The 24,105-nt window shown below is 38.1% G+C and overlaps 1 protein-coding gene across 1 annotated transcript in view; it reads right to left on the bottom strand.

The window, feature by feature from the left end:
• The window catches only part of LOC131427685 (serine-rich adhesin for platelets-like), a 460,655-nt gene that overhangs the window by 25,953 nt on the left and 410,597 nt on the right, over positions 1 to 24,105 (bottom strand). The window contains exon 13 of the mRNA XM_058591094.1: positions 20,875 to 21,140. Coding sequence (XP_058447077.1) covers positions 20,875 to 21,140 — 266 coding nt within the window. The remainder of the gene's footprint in view (positions 1 to 20,874; positions 21,141 to 24,105) is intronic.

Genomic DNA, 24,105 nt, shown 5'->3' with positions numbered 1-24,105 from the left:
ACCGCAGTCGCGAATAGTGCGAGTTCTCACCGATGATTCAACATATGTTTAACTATCGAGCAGAGATTAGTGGAGCACCAGTGGTGGTAATAACTTTCAAAGAGCCAAATTAGACATGGTCAGCTTCGATTAGTCGGTTGCAAACTAGAGAGTGCCATCGAACTTCCAGTACTTAGCGTGCACTTTAGTAGAATGAAATCCTAGTTTCTGGAAATGACACATTTTCTAGTATGATTATCAACCAATTAACCAGCCTTTCGGTTATCGTGTTACAGTTGAATTTTTAGTATGTTACTGTTGAACTTGAACCAGTTAGCGAAGACAAAATTTAGTTTTGCAGGATAGTTATAGTCATGAGCAGTTTTCGTTCATATATCATGAAAGAAAATTGAAATTTCAGTACTACTTCTACCTCCGTCAAAATACATTCGTAAAATGAAGCTCTCATGGAAAGATTTAGCAAGATATCGTGTGTTCTTTGAACGTCGGGTAAGAGTGTAGTTATTTAGAGACGTACACTTGATACAGCATAAACCTCCGTCAGTCTAAATTAGAATGTTCACAGTAAGCTTGATGCACGTAGAAATAAATGCTTCGGGACTACTTAAGGGGCGGGTAGGGTCTAACACTTTGAAAAATCATTTATTATTTTCTTTATAATGTCTTATAGTTAAACATTTCAAGAATATTCTGTGAAATTTTCAAGCCTATTGGAACGAAACTCTGGAAGTTATGGACCTTTATCTATGGCTATCTCATTCTGCGAAGAAGCAAGAGCTCATCGCACAGGTCCAAAATTTTTACTTCGATTGACTTCAAAACTTGACAAAACATTCTTGAAATGTTTCATTATAATAAATTATAAAAGAAAAAATATGATTTTCTGAAAATTTTATTTGTTCACTTCTGATTAGTCTGCGCTGAGATACAGTGGCCACCGCAAATCATGATTTTTAAGAAGTGTCCTCAAAAATATCTCTTCACCGACTTATTTCTCAATATTTTTCCATGAAAAAATTACAAAATGTTGTTCGAATGATGCTTTTTATCATGCAAAACATTTGAATTTATTTTGTTAAACGATAATTCTAGAAAAAAATCGCAAAAATGATGATAATTTTCATCGTTTACCCCCCCTCCTTTAGAAATCAGTATAAGAATGATCTTGAATATGAAGGAATCACCTAAAAATAAAGATAAATTTCCGTCAAGTAAGTATCAGACACCCAGGATTAGAATAAAGCAGTGTTTTCAATTGAAGAATAACTTTTAACGATTTGCTTTAGCTTTGTTACGACGTACAGCCTACTTGAGTTTGTTTCGGATTTTTACCGGTCCCGGTAACTTTTCCCAGATTTTCATTTCATTGTTGTATTCGTCAGTCTTATTGCCTTTCTCATAAAGAAAAATTATGCAATCACTGTGACACTCGACTTTCGAACAGGGGCCCCGAGGGCCGAGTGTCCTATACCATTCGAATCAGTTCGTTGAGATCAGCAAACGTCTGTGTGTATGGATATATGTATGTGTTTCTTTTTTTGTTCACAAGGTGAAATGCATTTAGTAGGAATAAAATAGGATGATAATGTCAAAGACATAACTGGATGACTTGAATGCGAAATCTAAAATCTTTCTCATAAGTTGATATGTTGTGTGAATTGTGCAAGGTTTCATTGCTTTACTAGGTTCTGAATGACCTTCAACAACAACAAAATCAAACGTTTTGCATAATACAAAGCATCATTCGAACAACATTTTGTAATTTTTTCTTGAAAATATATTGAAAATAAGTCAGTGAAGAGATATTTTTGAGAACACTTCTTAAAAATCGTGATTTGCGGTGTCCACTGTATCTCAGCGCAGACTAATCAGAAGTCAACAAATTAAAGCAGCATATATAGATTAGGTGTTTTTCTAGACCCCAACGTTTCTGTTGAATTATTTGATTTTTTTTTTAATTTTTGATAGTTGTTTAAAGTCAAAACTACGATTTTTTACGAAAAATCCGCCATTTTGTAGCTGTAAAACCTACCGAACGAAAAGAAAAACGTTGGGGTTTGGTAATTTACATGCAAAAAGTGTGCGCAAAATTTGAAAAAAATTGGTACAGTAGTTTTTGATTGACGATAGACATGGACTTTCAAAACCTGCTTTCGAGAAAAAAACGTTTAAAGTTTTTTGTCTATACAATCAATGGAAACAATTTATCACTAAAGAGAGCCCGTAGGGTATAAAATTTTCAAGAAATCAAATTTTTGCTTTCATAATTTACTATAATGAAACATTTCAAGAATGTTTTGTCAAGTTTTTAAGTAAATCGAAGCAGAAATTTTGGGCCTATGTACCGAGCTCTTACTTTTTCGCAGTATCCGATAAGCAAAAATAGAGGCCCATAACTTACTGAGTTTTGTTTCGATAGGCTCGAAAATTTCACAGAATATTCATAAAATGTTTTACTATAAGAAAATACAAAGAAAATAATACATGATTTTTCAAAAATGTTAGACTCTACCCGCCACTTAAGAATTCCATGAGATGTAGAAGTGAGTTCCTCTTTAAAGTTTTTGTCATTATTTATGGTACTTCCAGAAATGGTATTCAGAGACCAGCATAACCAAAAACAGTTCGTATGTCCATGAAATAATATGATGAATGAATTGAAACAGTTTTGAGCCCAACTTTGAAAACTTTTTGTTATCGTCAACTTCTATGACGGTTTGAATTTTAAAAACTCATCACCCAGTAATTTTAAAATTGGCAGTTGGAATCGCATGAAATTCATCAATTTTGTATGAGATCATAAGTTTATATTCGTTTTGGGCTTCTTTTAGCTTCTCTATTCCCGATACTTTCGGAAACGGAATTCGGAAATCGGTGTAGCCGAAGTCAGGTAAATTTGCCCAATGTATTGTTAACCATTTCATTAGATTCGAAACTTTTGAAAAGCAGTGCAGCCAACTTGGACAATAGTAGTGCGTTGCAAATAAATTTTTTAGGTACCTTTCGGGATCGAAACCCGAATACAAATGTGATTAAAAAACAAGCAGTTTTAATGGGAGGTTCAGACCTTATACACCCAAACCCAATAATCGGGACTTGGTAAATCGAATTATGACGTAAAAAAAGTTTTCCTTATGTATATGTATTATATATATATATATATATATATATATATATATATATATATATATATATATATATATATATATATATATATATATATATATATATATATATATATATATATATATATATATATATATATATATATATATATATATATATATATATATATATATATATATATATATATATATATATTATATTGTGGATAGTTATGGAACGGAATTTATGCGTGTTTACAGGAAAAGGATGTTCTAAGCAGCATCAATTTCCAAGATGGCGACTTCCGGTTTATTGATATTCCTTGAAAACCCTTATAATATGGGTATTTTCAGAACGGGTTTGATGAGTAGATGTCGGAAAATAATGTTTGAATTGGTTCTGATGGCGACTTCCGGTTTAACCTTAGTTATTCAATAAATTGAGAATTAAATTAAATAATATTTTCAAAATATAGCCAATATAATTTTACATTACATACACATTGGACGGATTACAATAAATTTTTTATTCATCAAGTTACTATTGACACTTCCGTTTTCATGAATTTGCACAGACTGTGGCACACACAGGCTCACTTTTGACAAGCAGCTGGAGTACAGAGTGGAACACTTGGACTCACAGTATATCACGTGATTTTTAGTGGCACGACATAGTTTGTTGTAAGCAACTCTTCCCATTTCGAAAATATTAATACTATATAGGATACGATCAGCTATCCACTAATCCCATTCAAACATTATTTTCTACGCAATATGCACTAAACCAGCTCCGAAAATACCCATATTGTAAGGGTTTTCAAGGAATATCAATAAACCGGAAGTCGTAAATTTGGAATTCAGAATCACCTCAACAATCGTTTTCAGACATCTACTCATCAAACCCATTCCGAAAATACCCATATTGTAGTAATTTCCATGGAATATAAATGAGCCGGAAACGATTTTCATTGTATGCAAAAACCTTTTTTTACGAGGTAACGTAAAAAAAGTATCTCCACGAACTTCATGGTACAAGGGTGTAACAGATCGGCTGAAAAGTTCGTATCGTTTCTATGAGAGGGCGCCACTAGAATTAAATCCATACCATTTTCAGTTAGTACCAACCTTCAAAAGATACGTGTATAAATTTGACAGCTGTCTGATTATTAGTTTGTGAGATATTGCATTTTGAGTGAAGCTACTTTTGTCATTGTGAAAAAAATTGGAAAAAAGGAATTTCGTGTGTTGATGAAACACTAATTTTTGATGAAAAAAAGTGCCGCCGATACCAAAAAATGGCTTGATGAGTGTTATCCAGAGTCTGCACCGGGCGAAGCAATAATTCGTAAGTGGTTTGCAAAATTTCGTACTGGTCATATGAGCACCGAAGACGGTGAACGCAGTGGACGTCCAAAAGAGGCTGTTACCGATGAAAACGTGAAAAAAATCCACAAAATGATTTTCAATGACTGTAAAGTGAAGTTGACCGAGATAGCTGACACCCTGAAGATATCAAAGGAACGTAAAAAGCAAAGTCTTGGCATTACATTCCTTTTGTGGAATTTGGCCTTTCTGTTTCAACAGACTTCGCAGCCGATTCTTAGTGTACAGAATCATTGCATGGCTAGTACTATGGATTCTACTGACACTAAGAATCCTTCCAGGTCGGGGCTCGAACATACGACAACTGGCTTGGATCAAAGGAACGTGTTGGACATATTATTCACGAATATTTGGATATGAGAAAGCTTTGTACAAAATGGGTACCGCGTGAACTCACAATCGATCAAAAACAACAACGAATTGATGATTCTGAGCAGTGTTTGGAGCTGTTATATCGAAATAAAACCGATTTTTTTCGTCGATATATAACAATGAACGAAACATGGCTCCATAACTTCACTCCGGAGTCCAATCGACAGTCAGCTGAGTGGACTGCAAGCGATGAACCGAACCCAAAGCGTGGAAAGACTCACAAATCGGCCGGTAAGGTTATGGCGTCTGTATTTTGGGATTCGCATGGTATAATTTTCATCGACTACCTTGAAAAGGGAAAAACCATCAACAGTGACTATTATATAGCGTTATTAGAGCGTTTGAAGGACGAAATTTCAAAATAACGGCCTCATTTGAAGAAGAAAAAAGTTTTGTTTCATCAAGACAATGCACCGTGTCACAAGTCGATGAAAACCATGCTGAAATTGAACGAATTGGGCTTCGAATTGCTCCCTCATCCACCGTATTCTCCAGATTTGGCCCCCAGTGACTTTTTCCTGTTCTCAGACCTCAAGAGAATGCTCGCTGGTAAAAAATTTAGAAGTAATGAAGAGGTAATCGCTGAAACTGAGGCCTATTTTGAGGCAAAGGACAAATCGTACTATAAAAATGGTATCGAAAAGTTGGAAGATCGCTATAATCGCTGTATCGCCTCTGATGGCAATTATGTTGAATAATAAAAACGAATTTTGGCAAAAAAATATGTGTTTCTATTAAACGATACGAACTTTTCAGCCGAACTGTCTTGAATTTGAAAATACTACCATCTTTCTAATACATATGTCATGTTGGAACGATTTTGTTACCAAAAACGAACCGTGCTAAAATCGAAACGTCATGTAAAAGGGTGCTGTGCATAGTACTAAGAAACAATTGTATTAAACAGTATTGAAAATCGTGTTTCATTTTGCTCCGAAACATCGCAGTTTTTATTTAAAAGATATTTTATTCAGGTCTATTTTCGTACAAGCTTGCACGGGATTCTTGTATCCTGACCGAATGTCACATAAGAAGGTATAGGCCTCCTCAAGCGCATGCGTAACAAACGTACGCCATTTAGAATACCGGGGAAAAAATTCTTCCACTTTTCTTTTTCGATAAAGAGAATCTCTCCGTATCGGGACATGGTTTTGCGAATATAAGGATCGATGACGCTTGAGGGAAGACCATGTACACGCACTTTTATAGCACTATCTTCCACATATACGATGTCTGTTCAAAAAGTACCCGGAATTCTCATTTTTCTAAAAAAAATATTTATTTATTCGTCTACATCTATATGGTCCCCTTCAAAGTAATCCCCCCTAGATATAATACACTTATGCCAGCGTTTTTTTCCAGTCTTCGAAACACTCCTGATAATCACTTTTTGTAATGCTCTGTAGCACTCTCAGCGATTCTGCCTTTATCTCTTCAATCGATGGAAATCGCTGTCCTTTCATGGGTCTCTTCAACTTTGGGAACAGGAAAAAATCACACGGAGCGTGTCTGGTGAATAAGGAGGTTGGGCATGATTAAAGTCTTGTTTTTAGCCAAAAAATCACGAATAAGCAACGATGAATTTTGCTGCCACTCGTTTCATGCCCAAAACATTTGAAAAAATATGATGGCATGAGCCAACTGATATGCCAACTTCATCAGCAACTTCTCTAATAGTGATTCGGCGATCATCCATAATCATTTTTTCCACTTTTCCCACATTTTCATCGATTATTGACGTGGTGGGTCGACCGGAGCGTTCATCGTCTTCAACGTCTTCGTGGCCATCTTGGAAACGCTTATACCACTCGTAAACACTTGTTTTTTTTTCATAGCAGACTCACCATAGGCTCTCTGTAACATTTCGCACACTTGGTTACACTTTATTTCATTTTTCACGCAAAATTTAATACAAATTCTTTGACTCTTCAATTCTTCCATTGTTTAAACTAACAAAAATCGCCGAGCTCAAAAAAACACGTCTACACCAGCCGCTACAAGACAATAATGTTTACAATAATGTAAACAATGAATACAGCTGAAAATTTCACCATACATTAGGGACATATGTACCAACACAATAACAAAAAAATTTGACCGCCGGACTCTCCAGACGCGCGCAATTAAAAAAATCCGGGAACTTTTTGAACAGACCTCGTATACTGGAATGTTGTACTTGATATTTTCATGCTCCACATAGTGCACATTATTATTGTCTTTTGCGAATTGAATTGCATCCAACTCTTAATAGAACTGGATATAAACAACATTATTTTTCTTATTGCGTTGAAGTAATTGCACACGTTTAATGTCAAGATGCATTTGCTCCTTAAGCAAACCTTCAAGTTCTCGTATCAAAGGTCGAATTTTGCACTGTCTGAAGTCAACAATAATTGTATTCTTCCGTACCGGCGGTAGCTTTTGTTCGTTTGGTTCACTCATTTCGAGATCATTCTATTGTTCACTACACAATACTGTACTTGGTTTCTTCTGTCCCGAACGTAAGCGGTTTTGGTTTATCGACTGACTTGGATGAGATGTGAAACCGAACTGGAAAACATCGCTTTATCATTAAGCGCGTAAAACTTCTACTACTGGAATAAGGCGAAAAGTCGCTCACACAAAAATATCGATATCTCCGTTAAAAATGGACGGATTTTAACAATGTATGGTTTGTTGAGTAGCTATTATCGTGCGGAATCTATTGTCGTTTTTCATTGATTCCACTCGTTCGGTGCCAGTATTTTGCCCTGACAGCCGATCAATGAAACGGTACAGTTTGGTTTGCACGCATGCTGCTCGGAAAAGAAAACGGGTGCAAAATAGTTGCCCGCAAATTGCCCCGGAAGTGCATTTTTTTTGGTGCGGTGCAAATCAACGAAACACAGTGCACCTGTTTTGATTGCCCAACTGCACGAAAAGTGCACGAATCGAGCAAAACACTCCACGAGTGTTCTCAATGAAAAACGACAATATGTCAATATTGAAAATTTTGACATAAAACTTCGTATAACTCAAAAAGTAAACATCCTATTTCAAAACCATGGGGTGACGGGGAGACCTTTCATTTGCGATTCGTTTATCATAAACGCTACAGTCATCTCGACCTCGTTGTTGACAACACACACATACACACACGGACATTTGCTCAGTTCGTCGAGCTGAATCGATTGGCACTTCGGGTCTCGTAAAATTTTTCCAAAATTTGAGCGAATTCTATACCTATTCTTTATATTTATCAAAAAGGTGAAAAGGATAAAACCCATAATTTGATTTTTTTTACTTCTCACTTAAGCTCATCAGTGCGTCAGCAGTTTATGTTGAACTGCTAACGCCACCTAACGGTTCAACATAAACCGCTGAGCAGACCTAAAGTATTTGCTTCTTGCAAATCACTTTTAATTAAGTGAAGCCCATAATTTAAATCCAAGTTTATGCAGGTCTGCCAAGCCATCTCCGATAAATGGATGTTAGTTCCATTTTGCAGATATTGATCAATGGCGAATGACTGGGATGAAGGAAACTACCATTAACATTAATAAGTGCTCTCTGAACTGAAAACCAGGAATTGTTGAAATAAGTAAATTTGATCATCAACTGACATGATTTGCTTTCTTGAAAATTTTTCTAACCAGCTCTTAAGAATCTGTCCTTCACGCATGGTCACTTATGAAATAACGCTTATATAATTAAAATGATTGCACTTAATACCCTATAACTTCGAAACTGGAACCAGATCTGAATAAAATTAAGGATATTTTCATGGGACCATAAGTTCTTTCATTTGATACTAAGTTTGTAAAACTGGGTTCGGCATTTTCACCAATCCACTTATCACTCTGTGAGTCTAATCAAAATTAAATTTAGTTTTTTGGGAAACATTAAAATCTACGTTTGTTGAAATTGTTTCAGCTTTTTAGAGAAAAGTGAGTGCACAAAAATGTTACATACACACGTACAGGGTCCGCCATCTAACTTTTTTTTGAACTAGCGGTTATTTCGACATTGGTAACCTTAATGTCACTTCTGATTTGACAGAAACCTAGTTTTATCCTTCCGCTGAATGAAAATTGTTTCGTATAGACCATCCGATGCGTTATCGCTTCGCCAACTGGGCTTGTGATCAGCTTATATAATCGAGCCGATGCATCCTCAGAAAGTGACGGTTTGGTGCGGATTTTGGTCTGGCGGCATCATGGGGCCATTTTTCTTCGAAAATGAGGCAGGAGCCGCCGCCACGGTCAATGGCGAGCGCTACCGCGCCATGATTAACGATTGTTCCTTCCCGTTACTTGAAGAGGAAGACTTGGACACCATTTAGTTCCAACAAGACGGCGCTCCGTGCCACACAGCAAACGCTACGATCGATCTTCTGCGCACAGTCTTCGAAGATCGAATTATCAGTCGAAATTCGGATGTCGTTTGGCCGCCTCGGAGCTGTGATTTGACGCCGTTAGACTATTATCTTTGGGGGGCTGTCAAAGATAAGTGTTATGTGGACAAGCCAGAGACAATTCAAGCCTTGAAGGACAACATTCGTGCAGCCATAGCTAAAATAAAGCTGCATACAATCGAAAATGTACTAAAAAGCTGGACCGACCGTATGGCGTACTGCAAGGCCAGCCGAGGCAGCCATTTGAATGAAATTATATTCCACAATTAACCGGAAGGATTGTACTTTAATATGAAAACATAAATTTTGAAATCGGATGAACCGTTTGTGTTTTATTGCATGTTTAAAAAAATGTTACATTGCGGACCCTGTACACACAGATATTCATCAATTTCGACTCCACTGACTGATTCGGCCTTCCGGGTTTCGGTTCAGAAGTCGTTTTTCACAAAGATTGCATAACCTTTCTTCATGAGATAGGTAACGATAATTCCCGCGTTTTATTTTCGGTATTCAATGAAGTTGACATAGACGAAACATAAATCGTTATACCTGAGATAAGTGTTCAATTTAGCCCTCATGTCATACTGGGTGAAAAGTGCGTAGTAAGACATTCAAATATTCATTTGAATATATTGAATTTGAATAATTGATCTCTGAAAACAACTGAGTTGGAGCTGTACTAGCTTACTCTGGTTGATTATGATTAAACAAATATATTCACTGACCTATTTCAAACGAAGCTTCGTCAGAAGACATTTTATTTCAGTATAATATATTCACAACATCGATTCAGCACACTGCTTGCTATCGGGCTGAAGTGGTCTCGTACGCTTGATATCGCCCACCCACTTTTCCACAAAACGTAAACATGGGTGCTGTACATTTAAAACGCATCCACACTGAATCGGTGTAGAATGGGAAAATCTCAGCGCAGTCCATTTGTCTAGAACTGGAAATTCCTTCCGGACTGTTTGCTAATCAACAATGACCCATTCAAGCATCGAATGCAGTAATGCCACAAATAAAGTGCCGATGCCCATTGGAACCCAACTACTGCTGTGTTCGCATGTCATGGCACTCATCGGATTTCCCATAAGAATATCATCGACAAAAAGCCATTAAAATGCAAGCTATGTTAATGCTAATTGTATGCTGTTTCTAACACCTTCCATTCATTAAACCGTTCAGGATCCCGTTGCGAGTAGTTGAGGAGCGGACAATTGGCCTGCTCTATTCAACATTGTATACCTTTGAATTGCCATATTGTCGCATTCATCGGTCGTACTACAATAAACCACTGGCACACTAGCAGGACCGTTGCCGGGGGTTGTTTTGTGCATGATCGGGAATGGTAGAAGGATGCCGAGCGACCGAATGAACTTCTAAAATATTTGACTCGAATCAACTTTGGGAAACGGTCGGCGCTGGAACAGTGCCGACTAACTACGGGAAAGGCACGACTCATGTCGTTACCAATGGGGACTGGCAGTGGGTTGCCTCTGAAAACACAACAGGGATTCAGTCGTTAAAACTTCCACAAAATGCCCCTATTTATAGTGCTCGGTTATTGTTTTGTAAATTTTAATTCAATTTTTACACCGTCCCTGCTGAGTACCGCTGAGAGCCGTTAGACCCCCGGCTCCCTCTCCCCTTCCTTCCGGAACCGGAAATGTAAACAATTCTGAGGGATTCCGGTAAGGGCTGGTGCGATCGTGTCAGACGATGAAACGGGCTGACTGCATCGCGCGATGTTACACGGTCCGTCATGGGTACAGTTTCGATTCGGCTAGCAATAACGGCACCGGACCGGATTACAAGCTTGCATTTTGTTACTCTCCTCCACAGGGAGGATCAATCGATGGACGGTGCCGGTGTCTGCCTTCGATTTGGGCGGCATCTGCTGGAGAGAGTCGTTTGCCAAAGTAGTCCAAGTCGAAGGCTAACCAAACCCGGCAGCCGGGTATTGGCTTCGGTTCTCTTGTTCCGTTTTTGTGTATGACTCTTGAGTTCTCATAGAGCACTAAACTAAGCACTTTAGATGTGAATGACTGAGAACACATGGTGCGTATGCGTTTTCGAAATAGCAACGTTTTGTCGTCTTAGGGGAACGATATTGGAAATTTCGAGCCAATACTGAATTCTACTACTTTGATACGCGTCGCTACGACCTGGAACATACTGAAAAGCTTAGTAACAAACTATTCTTAGTCGAAATCTGTAGTTTTTGCTGTCAGATAAATTAAATGAAATAAAATTTTAAAAAGCTTCAAAAAGATTTAGACAAATTGATTAAATTACTATTGTTACACTCTCAAATGAAATGAAAGGTAAACGTGACGTAAATTCAGACATTTCGAATATTTTTCTCAAAAAACACACGTCAAATGTCAGCCGCTAGAGGTGAACAAATCTTCGCTCAAAGCATATCATAGTGCACCGACGCTTAGAAACTAGTCATATTTTGCCAGTTTGTGCACAGTAAGCTAGCGACTCGTTTTTGGACCTTTTTTTATAAATATAAAAATAGGTATAGAATTCACTCAAACTTTAGAACAATTTTACGAGACCCGGAGGACCTGAGCTCCGTGTGTGTTATTTTAATAAAGACATACAAGAACAAATTAAGCAAAATACGGTCCAGTCAAACGAACAATGCGCCATTACCAGTCACGTATTCAGATGAAGGGCCCGGCCCTTCCCGAAATCAGAAACAGAAACGAGAAAAAGTTTAAGAAATATTATGGGGCTGTTGATCCTGTAGATTATACCGTGAGATAGAGGTTTTGAGAGTTACGTGATGGTCAAAACTCCTCTGCCGATAAAGCACGCAGCGGCAGGTCCTACGAATCAAAACAGAGTCAAAACCAAATAATATGGAGAATGAAACCGTGGTAAAATAAATGACAATAATAGTAATAATAATAATAATATATAAAACAATAATTTAGTTGGTGAAGCTATATACGATACGAAGTTTTTTGAGGCCTATCTTAGTCACCGCCTGAGTAATGGTACTATGGATTTTTTTTGTTCCGATTACAGAGGTTCTAACCTTAAGATCATTCACCTCTTCGGGCTAGAAATACTTTCTGACCCTATGTGCGGGGCTGGGAATCAAACCCAGGCGAATTGCGTTAAGGGCATCGACTTACCCATCACGCGACCCAAAATGTAAAAATGTTCCATATGACGAAACGTTTCACTCGATATTATCGGAAGGTGGGAGTGGTCACTTGGGTGTATTTAGACGAGAGCGATTCATGCGAAGAGAATGTGTTTCACTCGCGCCAGCTGCTTTAACCACAAGCACACACTCAAATGCTGTCTATTCGACACATGCTACATGCGTTACTTCTAAGTAAATTATAGATGTTACGAAGCGTTACTTTTTTGTAAGATATAGGGGTAACGCTTCGTTTCTATGCGTTACTATTTAGTAAGTTATAAACTTTACGATTCGTTACTTGCGTTACTTTTTCGTAAGTTATTAGCGTTACGAAGCGTTACATGTGTTACTATTTTGTAAGTTATGGGCGTTACATGCGATACTTTTTTGTAAGTTAAAGGCGTTACGTGTGTTACTCTTTTGTGAAATACAGGCGATACGAAGTGTAAGTTAGAGGCGTTATAAATCGTTACATGCCTAACTTTTTTGTAAGTTTTAGGTGTAACAAAACATTACATGTGTGAAATTTTTAAAAGGTGCAAGCGTTACGAGGCTTTACATCCGTTACTCTTTTGAAAGTTTTGTGTGTTAGGAAGTGCTGTATGTGTTACATTTTGTAAGTTATAGGTGTTAGAAAACGTTACAAGTGTTTTGGTATCCTTATTTTAATATACTGACGTCACTTATTTGTAAAATCTACTGGAAAAGTCAAAATTATGAAATGATTAGAAATGATCCTAGAACGACATGGCAACCACTGAACAAAATTAACACAATGAAATATCTTATCGAAACAAAACAATGTATCAGTGATGGAATATGGATGCGTTTGCTCTTGTTCTGCTGCAAACTCTCATATTATCAAATTAGAGCGAATTCAATATCGTTGTTGGCGAATTGCTTTAGGCTGCATGCATTCGACACATACAATGAATCTTGAAGTTCTGGCGGGAGTTCTTTCATTGAAAGATCGTTTTTGGGAGCTTTCATCGCGACTGCTAATAAGATGTGAGGTACTGAATCCCCTGGTTATTAATAACTTCGGAAGGCTAGTTGAGCTTCAATCTCAAACAAGATTCATGACAGTATATTTTAACCATATCTCACAGGAAATCAACCCTTCAAGATATATCCCTATCCGTGTCAGCCTCCTAAATGTCCCTGACTCAACTTTATTTTTCGACACACCCATGCAGCGCCAAGTGCGTGGAATTCCGGAACACCTACGCTCGTTGGAAATCCCAAAAATATTTACAAGTAAGTTCAGGCATATTGACTCTGAGAAAATATTTTACACGGACGGATCACGAATTGAAGAGGCTACTGAGTTTGGCATATTCAACAATAATGTTTCGGCCTCATTCAAGCTTCAAGAACCTGCATCTGTTTATATAGCAGAGCTAGCAGCAGTTCATTATAGTTTGAGTGTAATCGTCACATTATCTCCCAGCCATTATTTTCTCTTCACAGATAGTCAGAACGCAATTGAAGCCATTCGCTCAAACGCTGCTGGCAAAAATGAAGCGTTTTTCTTGGGCTAAATAAAACAGTATTGAATAATAATTATCAAATCACAATAGTTTGGGTCCCGGCTCATTGCTCCATTCCAGGCAACGAAAGGGCCGATAGTTTTGCCAAACGTGGTGCTATTGAAGGTGAAATTTATGAGCGACCGATTGCTTTCAACGAATTTTATAGCGCGACTCGCTAAAGAACACTTGCCTGGCAAGCATCTTGGGATAGAGATGATCTGGGTCGGTGGATGCACTCAATTATTCCGAAAATATCGACAAAGGCATGGTTCAGGGGACTGGATGTGAGTAGAGATTTCATTCGTGTGATGTCCAGACTCATGTCCAATCACTACACGTTAGATGCACATCTCCTTCGAATTGGACTTTCCGAAACTAATCATTGTGCTTGTGGCAAAGGCTATCGCGATATTGATCATGTCGTTTGGACATGCGTGGAGTATCATGATGTCAGATCTCAAATAATAAATTCCTTGCGTACCCAAGGTAGACAATCCAATGTCCCATTTCGCGACATTCTTGCTTGTCGTGACGTTCCTTACATGAAACTTCTTTATTATTTCATTAAGTCCATTGGAGTTCCAATTTAAAGTTTATTTTATGTTAGACTGTTTTCTCTTCCATGAGTTCAACCAATAGCCAGCTATCTTATATTGAATAAAAGTGATGAATTGATACAAACAAAACTGAAATAGTTATAAGATCATGTACAAAATAAATGTATTTCATTTGATGTAATTTATAATAGCAACTCGCTTGACAGAAACAGTGTTTAGATGACCTAATGAATACCAACATACTAATATGATATTCGAAAAAACTTACAGGCTTTCAGGTTTAAAGTACTATGTATTGTGGATGCCACGGCAAAGAAAAACTTATGTATATTGCTTATGAAATAAACGTGTTTATGAAAAAAATGTATCTAATTTTGAAGGAAAATGAACATAAATATTATTGAAAGAAAATCCATAGCTTTTTATCCCGTAACTTAAACTTATTTCTGTATCTTTTGTTCAATAAAACTCGTAAAACTTGGAGGTGAATTATTTAGTTTTTTAGAATCATTAGTTCTTTTCTTGATATGAGAGTATTCAGTAAATTTAATATTTTAAATGTTACCGACAGCCACGTACTCAGAATGGAGTTTCGTTTTGGAATTTCAGACCACTGCATCCGGTGCCTGAATTCGAAACCAGTATAGCCAACGTAAATTTGTATGACCATCTTCTAACATAACCTATAAATTTAGAAGACATTTTCCGTTCTCTACGAAACAGCTGTGCTACTCTATGCAGTGAATTGTTGTCATTTAAAGTAGGAATGTAAATGATTTCAGAATATATGGCATTATCACAAGTCAGTTTCCAGTAGCTGGCACAATAAACCAGAAGAGATATCAAGAAAAATCTCTTACTACTGTGGAAAAAAAAATAATAAGATTGTTCTTAATTTCAATTTTTTTATCTATTCTTCCAAATCTATTTCGTCCCCCTCAACGTATTTCTCCCCGGCCCAAATACACTTGTGTTAAAGTCAATTTCCGGAATAGCCTTCAATGCGCGTAGCGATTCACGTTTGGTGTCTTCAATTGACTCAAAACGGATACCCCGGAGCGGTCGTTTGAGTTTACTGAATAACCAGAAGTCACACGAAGTTAAACCAGGCGAATACGGTGGTTGCGGAAAGATATTGATTGAATTTTTGACGAAAAAATTTCGAACAAACAATTCAGAATGCGACGGTGCATTATCGTGGTGCCAAAACCAATCGTGCTTTCACTTTTCTCATGCCCAAACGATCTTTCAAAATGGTTTTTACTGATCTCAGTAATGTCTCTAACTATCAATAGTGAACATTTAGTGGCTTTGTTTGTTTGCGCAAAAAGTACATATTTTGATTCTATTTCTTCTCATTTCGCCTTCGGCTCATCAGTGCTTAAAGCAGTTTAAATTGCAAATTGAAAGCCTGGAAGTTTTTTCCGCTTTCTTGAAAGATATACGTTTGTTGCGCATGCGTTCGAAGGAGCCTATTCCATGTTATGTAATTTTCGGTTGACAGACAAAGTATCCAGTTACATCATAAGTCACCTACGATAATCAGGTAGCCATATGAAAATATTGTCAGAAAGCTGTTTACTATGATAATCTCAGAGAGAAACTGGATATAAACCTCTAAACCACAGGTCAATCAAACTAATCGTATCCATCGATGACTGAACTACCTACAGAAAACGAGAGTATGATCACTATACTCCAGTGGAATTGCACAAGTATCATCCCAAAACTAGATTCCTTCAAAGTTTTGATAAATTCTCGTAATTGCGATGTATTTTCATTGTGTGAAACTTGGCTTACTTCAAATATAAACTTTGAATTCCACAATTTCAACATTATACGCCTGGATCGAGAAGACTCCTATGGAGGGGTACTTCTAGGGATCAAAAAGTGCTATTCATTTTATCGAACTAACCTCCCCTCGATCCCGGGTATTGAAGTTGTTGCTTGCCAAATCAAAATTAGAGGCAAAGATCTTTGTATAGCTTCTATCTACATACCTCCCAGAATCTCGATAGGGCATCGACGACTTGCAGACATCATGGAGCTTCTTCCCACTCCGCGGTTAGTTTTAGGAGACTTTAACTCGCATGGTACGGGGTGGGGCTGCCTATATGATGATAACCGTTCTTCGTTGATTTATGATCTGTGCGACAACTTCAATATGACAATTTTAAATACGGGTGAAATAACACGCAATCCAGGACCGCCAGCCCGCCCTAGTGCGCTGGACTTTTCCCTTTGCTCGACCTCACTACAGCTAGATTGCAAGTGGAAGGTAATCCCTGATCCCCACGGTGCTTACCACAGAAATTCAAATGGCATTTGCTCGCAAGAAGCAAATGGCATCAGTATTCTTAGACATAAAGGGGGCTTTTGGTTCAGTTTCCATAAAAAATCTTTCGGAGAAGCTGCACAAGCATGGTCTTTCCCCACTTTTAAACAACTTTTTACACAACTTATTGTCTGAAAAGTGCATGTTTTTTACACATGAAGACTTGACAACCTCACGAATTAGCTACATGAGCCTTCCCCAGGCCTCATGCCTCAGCCCCCTTCTTTACAACTTTTATGTTAATGACATCGATGAATGTCTTGAAAACTCTTGCACGATAAGGCAACTTGCAGATGATGGCTTGGTATCTATTACAGGAGCCAAGTCTACAGATCTGCAAGGACCATTACAAACTACCTTGGACACTTTGTCTACATGGGCTCTACAGCTGGGTATTGAATTCTCCACGGAGAAAACTGAGCTGGTAGTATTTTCAAGGAAGCATGAACCTGCACAACTACAGCTTCATCTAATGGGTCAAACCATAGCTCAGGTTTTCACATTCAAGTATCTCGGAGTCTGGTTCGATTCCAAAGGTACCTGGGGATGTCACATTAGGTATCTGAAACGAAAATGCCAAAAAAGACTCAACTTTCCGCGTACAGTAACCGGAACTTGGTCGGGAGCTCATCCAACAGATCTAATAAGGCTGTACCAAACAACGATATTATCAGTGATGGAGTATGGATGTTTCTGTTTCCGTTCCGCCGCGAAAATACATTTCATCAAGCTGGAGAGAGTCCAGTATCGTTGTTTGCGTATAGCCTTAGGTTGTATGCAATCGACTCACACGAGGAGTCTCTAGGTGCTGGCGGGAATCCTTCCGTTGAAAAACCGTTTTTGGGATCTCTCATATCGACAACTCATTCGATGTAGTGTCTTAAATCCGTTGGTTATCGATAACTTTGAACGGCTAGTCGAGCTTAATTCTCAGACCCGATTTATGACATTGTACTTTGATTTCATGTCACATAACAATAATTCTTCTTCATACAATCCCCACAGTGTTCATTTCTTTGATACTTCTAATTCTACTGTGTTTTTCGACACATCCATGAAAGAAGATATTTGTGGAATTCTGGATCCCGTACGCCCTCAAGTGATCCCAAATATTTTTAATGACAAATTTAAAGAAGTCGACTGTAATAAAATGTTTTACACTGACGGATCACATCTCGACGGGTCCACTGGCTTCGGTATTTTTAATGAAAATTTCACCGCCCCCTATAAACTCAGTGATCCAGCTTCAGTTTACGTCGCAGAACTAGCTGCAATTCAGTATACCCTTGAGATCATTAAAACTTTGCCCAGAGACCATTACTTCATTGTATCCGACAGTCTCAGCTCTATCGAGGCTCTTCGCTCAGTGAAACCTGGAAAGTACTCACCGTATTTCCTGGGGAAAATACGGGAACAACTGAGTGCTTTATCTGAAAATCATACTGGATTACCTTGGTTTGGGTCCCATCCCATTGTTCCGTAAGGGGCAGTGAGATGGCAGACTCACTGGCCAAGGTGGGCGCATTACATGGTGAAACCTATGAGAGACCAATCTGCTTCAATGAATTTTTCAGTCATTCTCGTCAAGAGGCACTCGTCAGCTGGCAAACCTCCTGGAATGACGGAAGTCTAAGACAGTGGTTACATTCCATTATACCGCAGGTATCGACGAAAGCTTGGTTCCGAGGGTTGGATGTGAACCGAGACTTTATTCGGACAATATCAAGGCTTATGTCCAACCACTACTTGCTCAAAGCGCATCTTTATCGTGTGGGCCTTACTGAGAGTAATAACTGCGCTTGCGGTGACGGTTACGACGACATCGAACATGTTGTTTGGGTGTGCTCCGAATATTGTGACGCCAGACTCCAGCTAATCGATTACCTTCGGGCCCGAGGTAGACCACCTTATGTTCCTCTGGCGACCCGAGATCCTCTTTACATGACCTACCTCTATAACTTCTTAAAAGCCATAGACGTGCAAATCTAGTGCCCTCTTTTTCTCTTCATTCTACAGCCCAACTCATCCTTCTCTTCTATGGAACGGTATGGTATACGATGAACGATTCCTCGGACTGCAGAAAACGCCAAAAATGTCCTACCACTACTACACCACAACCGGAAGAAACATGAAAAACCCAACCGGAAAACGCAAAAACAAGCTGTGCATAAATATGAATTGTTAATTACAAGATTTATTGTTCATCAGGTCCCACCCTCCCGATACTCCTTTACTAACCCTAGGGGAGTAGACCCCCCCTTAATATGACTTCCCTTCCATCTCTTTCTAACAACAAGACCAACGGCCACGTTAAGCAAACCGCAATGAGCCAAATAAAAGAATTTTATTAAAAAAAAGGGTGATTTTTTTTGCTGGTATGACTGAGCGGAAACATATATTGGAGAAGCCAAATTAATGAGAAACGCATGGAAAAGATGATTTTTTGGAAAAAAATACACTCAGAGACAGGAGTCGAACCTGCACTATTATGCATTCCGTGCATACGCGTTACCATTTCGCCACCCTAAGTCTTGTGATAGACACGACTCTAGAACACGAAAGGGTTTGGTAGTGCGTACATCGAACAAAGTCTAAATCCTAGCCGCCTAACGATCGGTATTATATATCAAATTCTTGTCAAAACTATTTAATAAAAAAAGCAATTATTTGTTGATTCTCTGGACCGAAAAATAATGTTATAGGAGTCAACAACACAATAATTTTCATAGATCGTAATAATTGCAGCTGCATCCAGCAAACAACTATCACATAAAAATAAAATAAAAAGCAAGCGTTTCTTTTCACATCAATCATTTCTTTGCTTCCGAAAGCACGTGCATCATTAAACGGATACCTGTAGTTGTCATAGGAACAGTCATGACTTTTCACCTTCACAATGATTTAATTCCGACGAGTTCCGCCGCTCCGGACGATAGTGGAACCATCTTCTGCGCAGCGGTACCGGCAGATTATAAAAAAATTTGAAACTGAAATATTCTCGGTGCACGATACCTTACCGGCTGACAGTTTTATTTTTTAATAACTTGAACACTATTTCGTTTCCCCGTTCGAACATTTCGCCCAACCCAACCGAGCCGTTTTTCAACCGTCCTCGAAGTAGCGAATGTCACGTTCCGTGGCGCTTCAGTTGAATGATTCATGATCTGACTTTACTCGCTTTCCGTTAAACCTGATGGCGTTTCGCTACCGCCGTTTTCTTTCATCTTGTAGAGTGTTGGGCCCATTTTTTACCTACGGTCAACCGGTCGTAGCCACAACGCAGGCTAAGTTAGTTCAACGTTTTGACCCAGCTTAATTTTAGGTGATTAAAAAAAACGCTCTTCTCATCGGATCGTCAGTAATTAAATTTGTGCTGGGTTAATGAACAAAAATGGGTAAATTACCTTATGTAGGTAGACTATCGAATTGCTTCTGCCCTTAGTGGGAAAGAAACTCGAAGGGTTGGAAAGCAAACAAGTCAAAAGTGAAATATTAAACCATAAGTTTTTTTTTCTTCGCCTTCCAAGAACGCAGGAGGTGGGGGAAGAATGAGCCAAAGGCGTCCTAGAATTGAATTCTTTATAATGGAACTATGACGGCGATGATGAGAAAGGAAAAAAAAACGAAGAAAACTTTAAGTAAGCTTTTGAACTTCTGCAATTGAGCTTCCTTTTTTTCTCTTTGTTGATACTAAAGGTTAACCAGGGCGAGGTAAGAGATTCTCAAGAAAATGTTTGCTAACTAGCATCCACTTAATTAGAGTTGTCAAACGATTATTTTTTAACGCGATTTTGCTCCCCCTCGACTAGTTTAATCCAATCCAGACGGGGATCAATTAATTGTTCAGCAAACTGGTAAATAAATTTTCTTTTGTGTTGCCGAGAAAACAGGATAATTGGAAAGAAAACTGCTGACCGCCAAGATCGGGTCAAGTCCAATATTGCAGGGAGAGAAAAGAAAAATCAAAACGTTCAAAAGTAGCCACCGACGATTCCATTTCCGTGGTATATTTTTCGTATTCATACTCACCACAATGGCCACAATGAGAATGGCCGCTCCTAACGTTCCTGCGGCGATGTACGCGTTGTGCAATTCGATGGCGCTTCCCCGTTTACCGAGCCGTGTTGTTTCCGAGTCACCGTACAGGGCGCCGTTGCTGTTGCTACCAACACCTTCTCCACCACCAGCGCCTCCACCTCCACCGCCGCCACCATGCAGTCCGCTGGGACCGTTCTGGTTCAGATTGTCCGAGAGCATCTCACTGGAGCTAACAACCGTGTCGATAACGAAGTTCTCTGAAGCGACAAGAAAGATAGACCAGATACAATGTATAGAGATACCTATGAGAAAAACAGGACATTCAGTTTGATTAAGTGATGCTGGACGGCGTTCTAAATTGAGTTGGTAGTTTCGAGTACGTAAAGCGAACTGAAGAGCAGTTCTAAAGCATAGTCATTTCTGTTATCTATTTAGCTCCGTTCAAATGTCTTTTATTGCCGATATTATCCAATGAATTAGAATGCTTGCTGTAACATAAAATGTTATTATCCTCATATTTGAGCCTAGTCTTCCAATTCCCATTTGTGTTCTTCGTCACTGGGAATATGCACCGAAATATTCGCCACAACAAAGTTATTGACTTTCAAAGTGATGCAAAGATATAAACGAATCTCGCGCCAACTCGAACAAATGTTGGCAGCACTCTCTCAGATTTCAATGAAACATTCTGTACATGAAAACTTTGTCACAAACAAGCCACTTTGCACACTTTGTTTATCCAAAAATAATTTGGCTCCTACACTGAAAAATATCGATTAGAAAAATATTAAGGTCGATTTTTAAAACCTCATATTTCATGTCCTGGTTTGTTTCAAGATATGTTCCTTAACTACTGTCAATAATTCATTCATGTAGTAGTGGAGTAAAAGTCTCGAGCCTTTCACAGAAAACAAGTGAATAGTATATTTTTGTTAACAACAAGCCTCTGGATAGCCCAATACCAAATTTCATGACAATCTTTCCACTAATGTTTGAATGACAGCTGCTCGAGTCAGACGAGTTCTAGTTTTCATCAAGATATGGAAAAAGACGAGTTCCGTGTCATGATAAAACATAAACGAATGAACGAATTGAATGATTTGCGGTACGGATTGGTCCACTATCCCCCGTATTCTCCAGACTTGCCCCCCAGAGACTATTATCTGTTCCCAAACCTGAAAAAGTTTCTTCGGGGAAAGGTTCTGACAACCGGTTTCAAAGGGCATCGAAATGTTGGTGGATCGATGTGTCAAGTGTATTGCTCGAGATGGAGATTATACTGAAGAATAGAAATGTTTTCACGGTAAATATTGACTTTTTCTTTGCTTTTTAAAGTTTCGGTTTTTAAGGTTAATATAATTTTATTAAATTGAGGGTTACAAATAATATGAGTTATTTTGTGGAAATCATGAATGTTAAAAACCGTTATACCTAAGTATTAAATTCTTGTTTTGAACGAGCTACGATGCGCTGATTTTTTTGTAAATTAAAGGGGTTAGGAAGCGTTACATGCGTTACTTTTTAGTAAGTTAAAGGCGTTACGAAGCGCTGCATACGTTACTTTAATGTAAGTTACAGGCGTTATGAAGTGTTACATTCTTTACTTTTTTGTAAGTTATAAGCGTTACGAAGCGTTATATGCGTTACTTTTAAATAAACTGTATCCGTTACGAAGCGTTACATGCGTTACTTTTTAGCAAGTTATAGGCGTTACGAAGCGTTACAGGCGTCATTTTTATGTGAATCATAAGCGTTACGAAGCTTCATATGTGTAACTTTTATGTAAGTTATAGGTGTTACGGAAGCGTTACGAAGCGTTACATGCGTTACTTTTTAGTAAGTTATAGGCCTTACGAAGCGTTACATGCGTTATTTTTATGTGAATCATAAGCGTTACGAAGCGTTAGATGTATAACTTTTATGTAAGTTATAGGTGTTACGGAGGCGTTACATGCGTTACTTTTTAGTAAGTTATAAGCGTTACGAAGCGTTATATGCGTTAAATACGTTACATTTTGGTAAGTTATAATCGCTACAAAGCGTTATATGCGTTATTTTTTATGTGAATCATAAGCGTTACGGAGCGTTAGATGTATAACTTTTATGTAAGTTATAGGTGTTACGGAGGCGTTACGAAGCGTTACATGCGTTACTTTTTAGTAAGTTATAAGCGTTACGAAGCGTTACATGCATTATTTTTCAGTTATAGGCGTTACAAAGCGTAATATGCGTTAAATGCGTTACATTTTAGTAGGTTATAAGCATTACGAAGCGTTATATGCGTGACTTTGATGTAAGTTACAGGTGTTATGTAATTTAAAGACGTTGCGAGACGCTACATGCGAATTTTTTTTGTAATTTATACGCTTTACGAAGCGTCACATACGTTACTTTTTTGTGAGTTTCAACGTTACAAAATGTTACGTGCGTTACTTTTTAGTCGGTTTTAGGCATTATGGAGCGCTACGAAGTGTTACTTTTTTGTGAATTATAGGCCTTACGAAGCGTTACATGCGTTACCTTTTTTTGTAAGTTATAGGTGTTAAGAAGCGTTACATTTGTTACGTTTTTTGTGAATCATAGGCGTTACGAAGCGTTACATACGTTACTTTTTTGTGAGTTTTAACATTACGAAGCGTTACATGCGTTAGTTTTATGTAAGTTATAGGCGTTACGGAGCAGTGCAAAGCGTTACATTCGTGTAAGTTGTAGGAATTACGAAGTGTTACATTCGTTACTTTTTTGTGAAACATAAGTGTTACAATGGATTACATGCGTTACGGAGCGTTACGAAGCGTTTTTTGAAAGTTATAGATGTAATGAAGTGTTACATGCATTACTTTTTTTTAGTAAATTATAGGCGTTACGGAACGTTAGGAAGTGTTACTTTTTTGTAAGTTATAGGCGCTGCAAATCGTTACATGCGTAACTTTTATGTAAGTTATAGTTGTTACGGAGCGTTTCGAAGTCTTACTTTTTTGTGAATCATAGGCGTTGCGAAGCGTTACATTCGTTACTTTTTTGAGAATCATAGGCGTTACGAAGCGTTACATCTTTGTAAGTTGTAGGCGTTACATGCGTTACTGTTTTGTGATTTATAAGCGTTACGAAGCGTTAGTTTATGGAAGCTATAAATGTTATGAAATGTTTCGTTTGAGTGTTTGAACAGAATGATTTTACAAGGATTATTTTTTTTAATATTACCATTTAATTCTGTTATAA

The sequence above is a fragment of the Malaya genurostris genome, chromosome 2 (genome assembly GCF_030247185.1).
Source record: "Malaya genurostris strain Urasoe2022 chromosome 2, Malgen_1.1, whole genome shotgun sequence".
In the NCBI taxonomy this organism is placed as follows: domain Eukaryota; kingdom Metazoa; phylum Arthropoda; class Insecta; order Diptera; family Culicidae; genus Malaya; species Malaya genurostris.
Note: the sequence above shows the minus strand (reverse complement) of the source record. Positions and strands in the feature narration are given on the sequence as shown.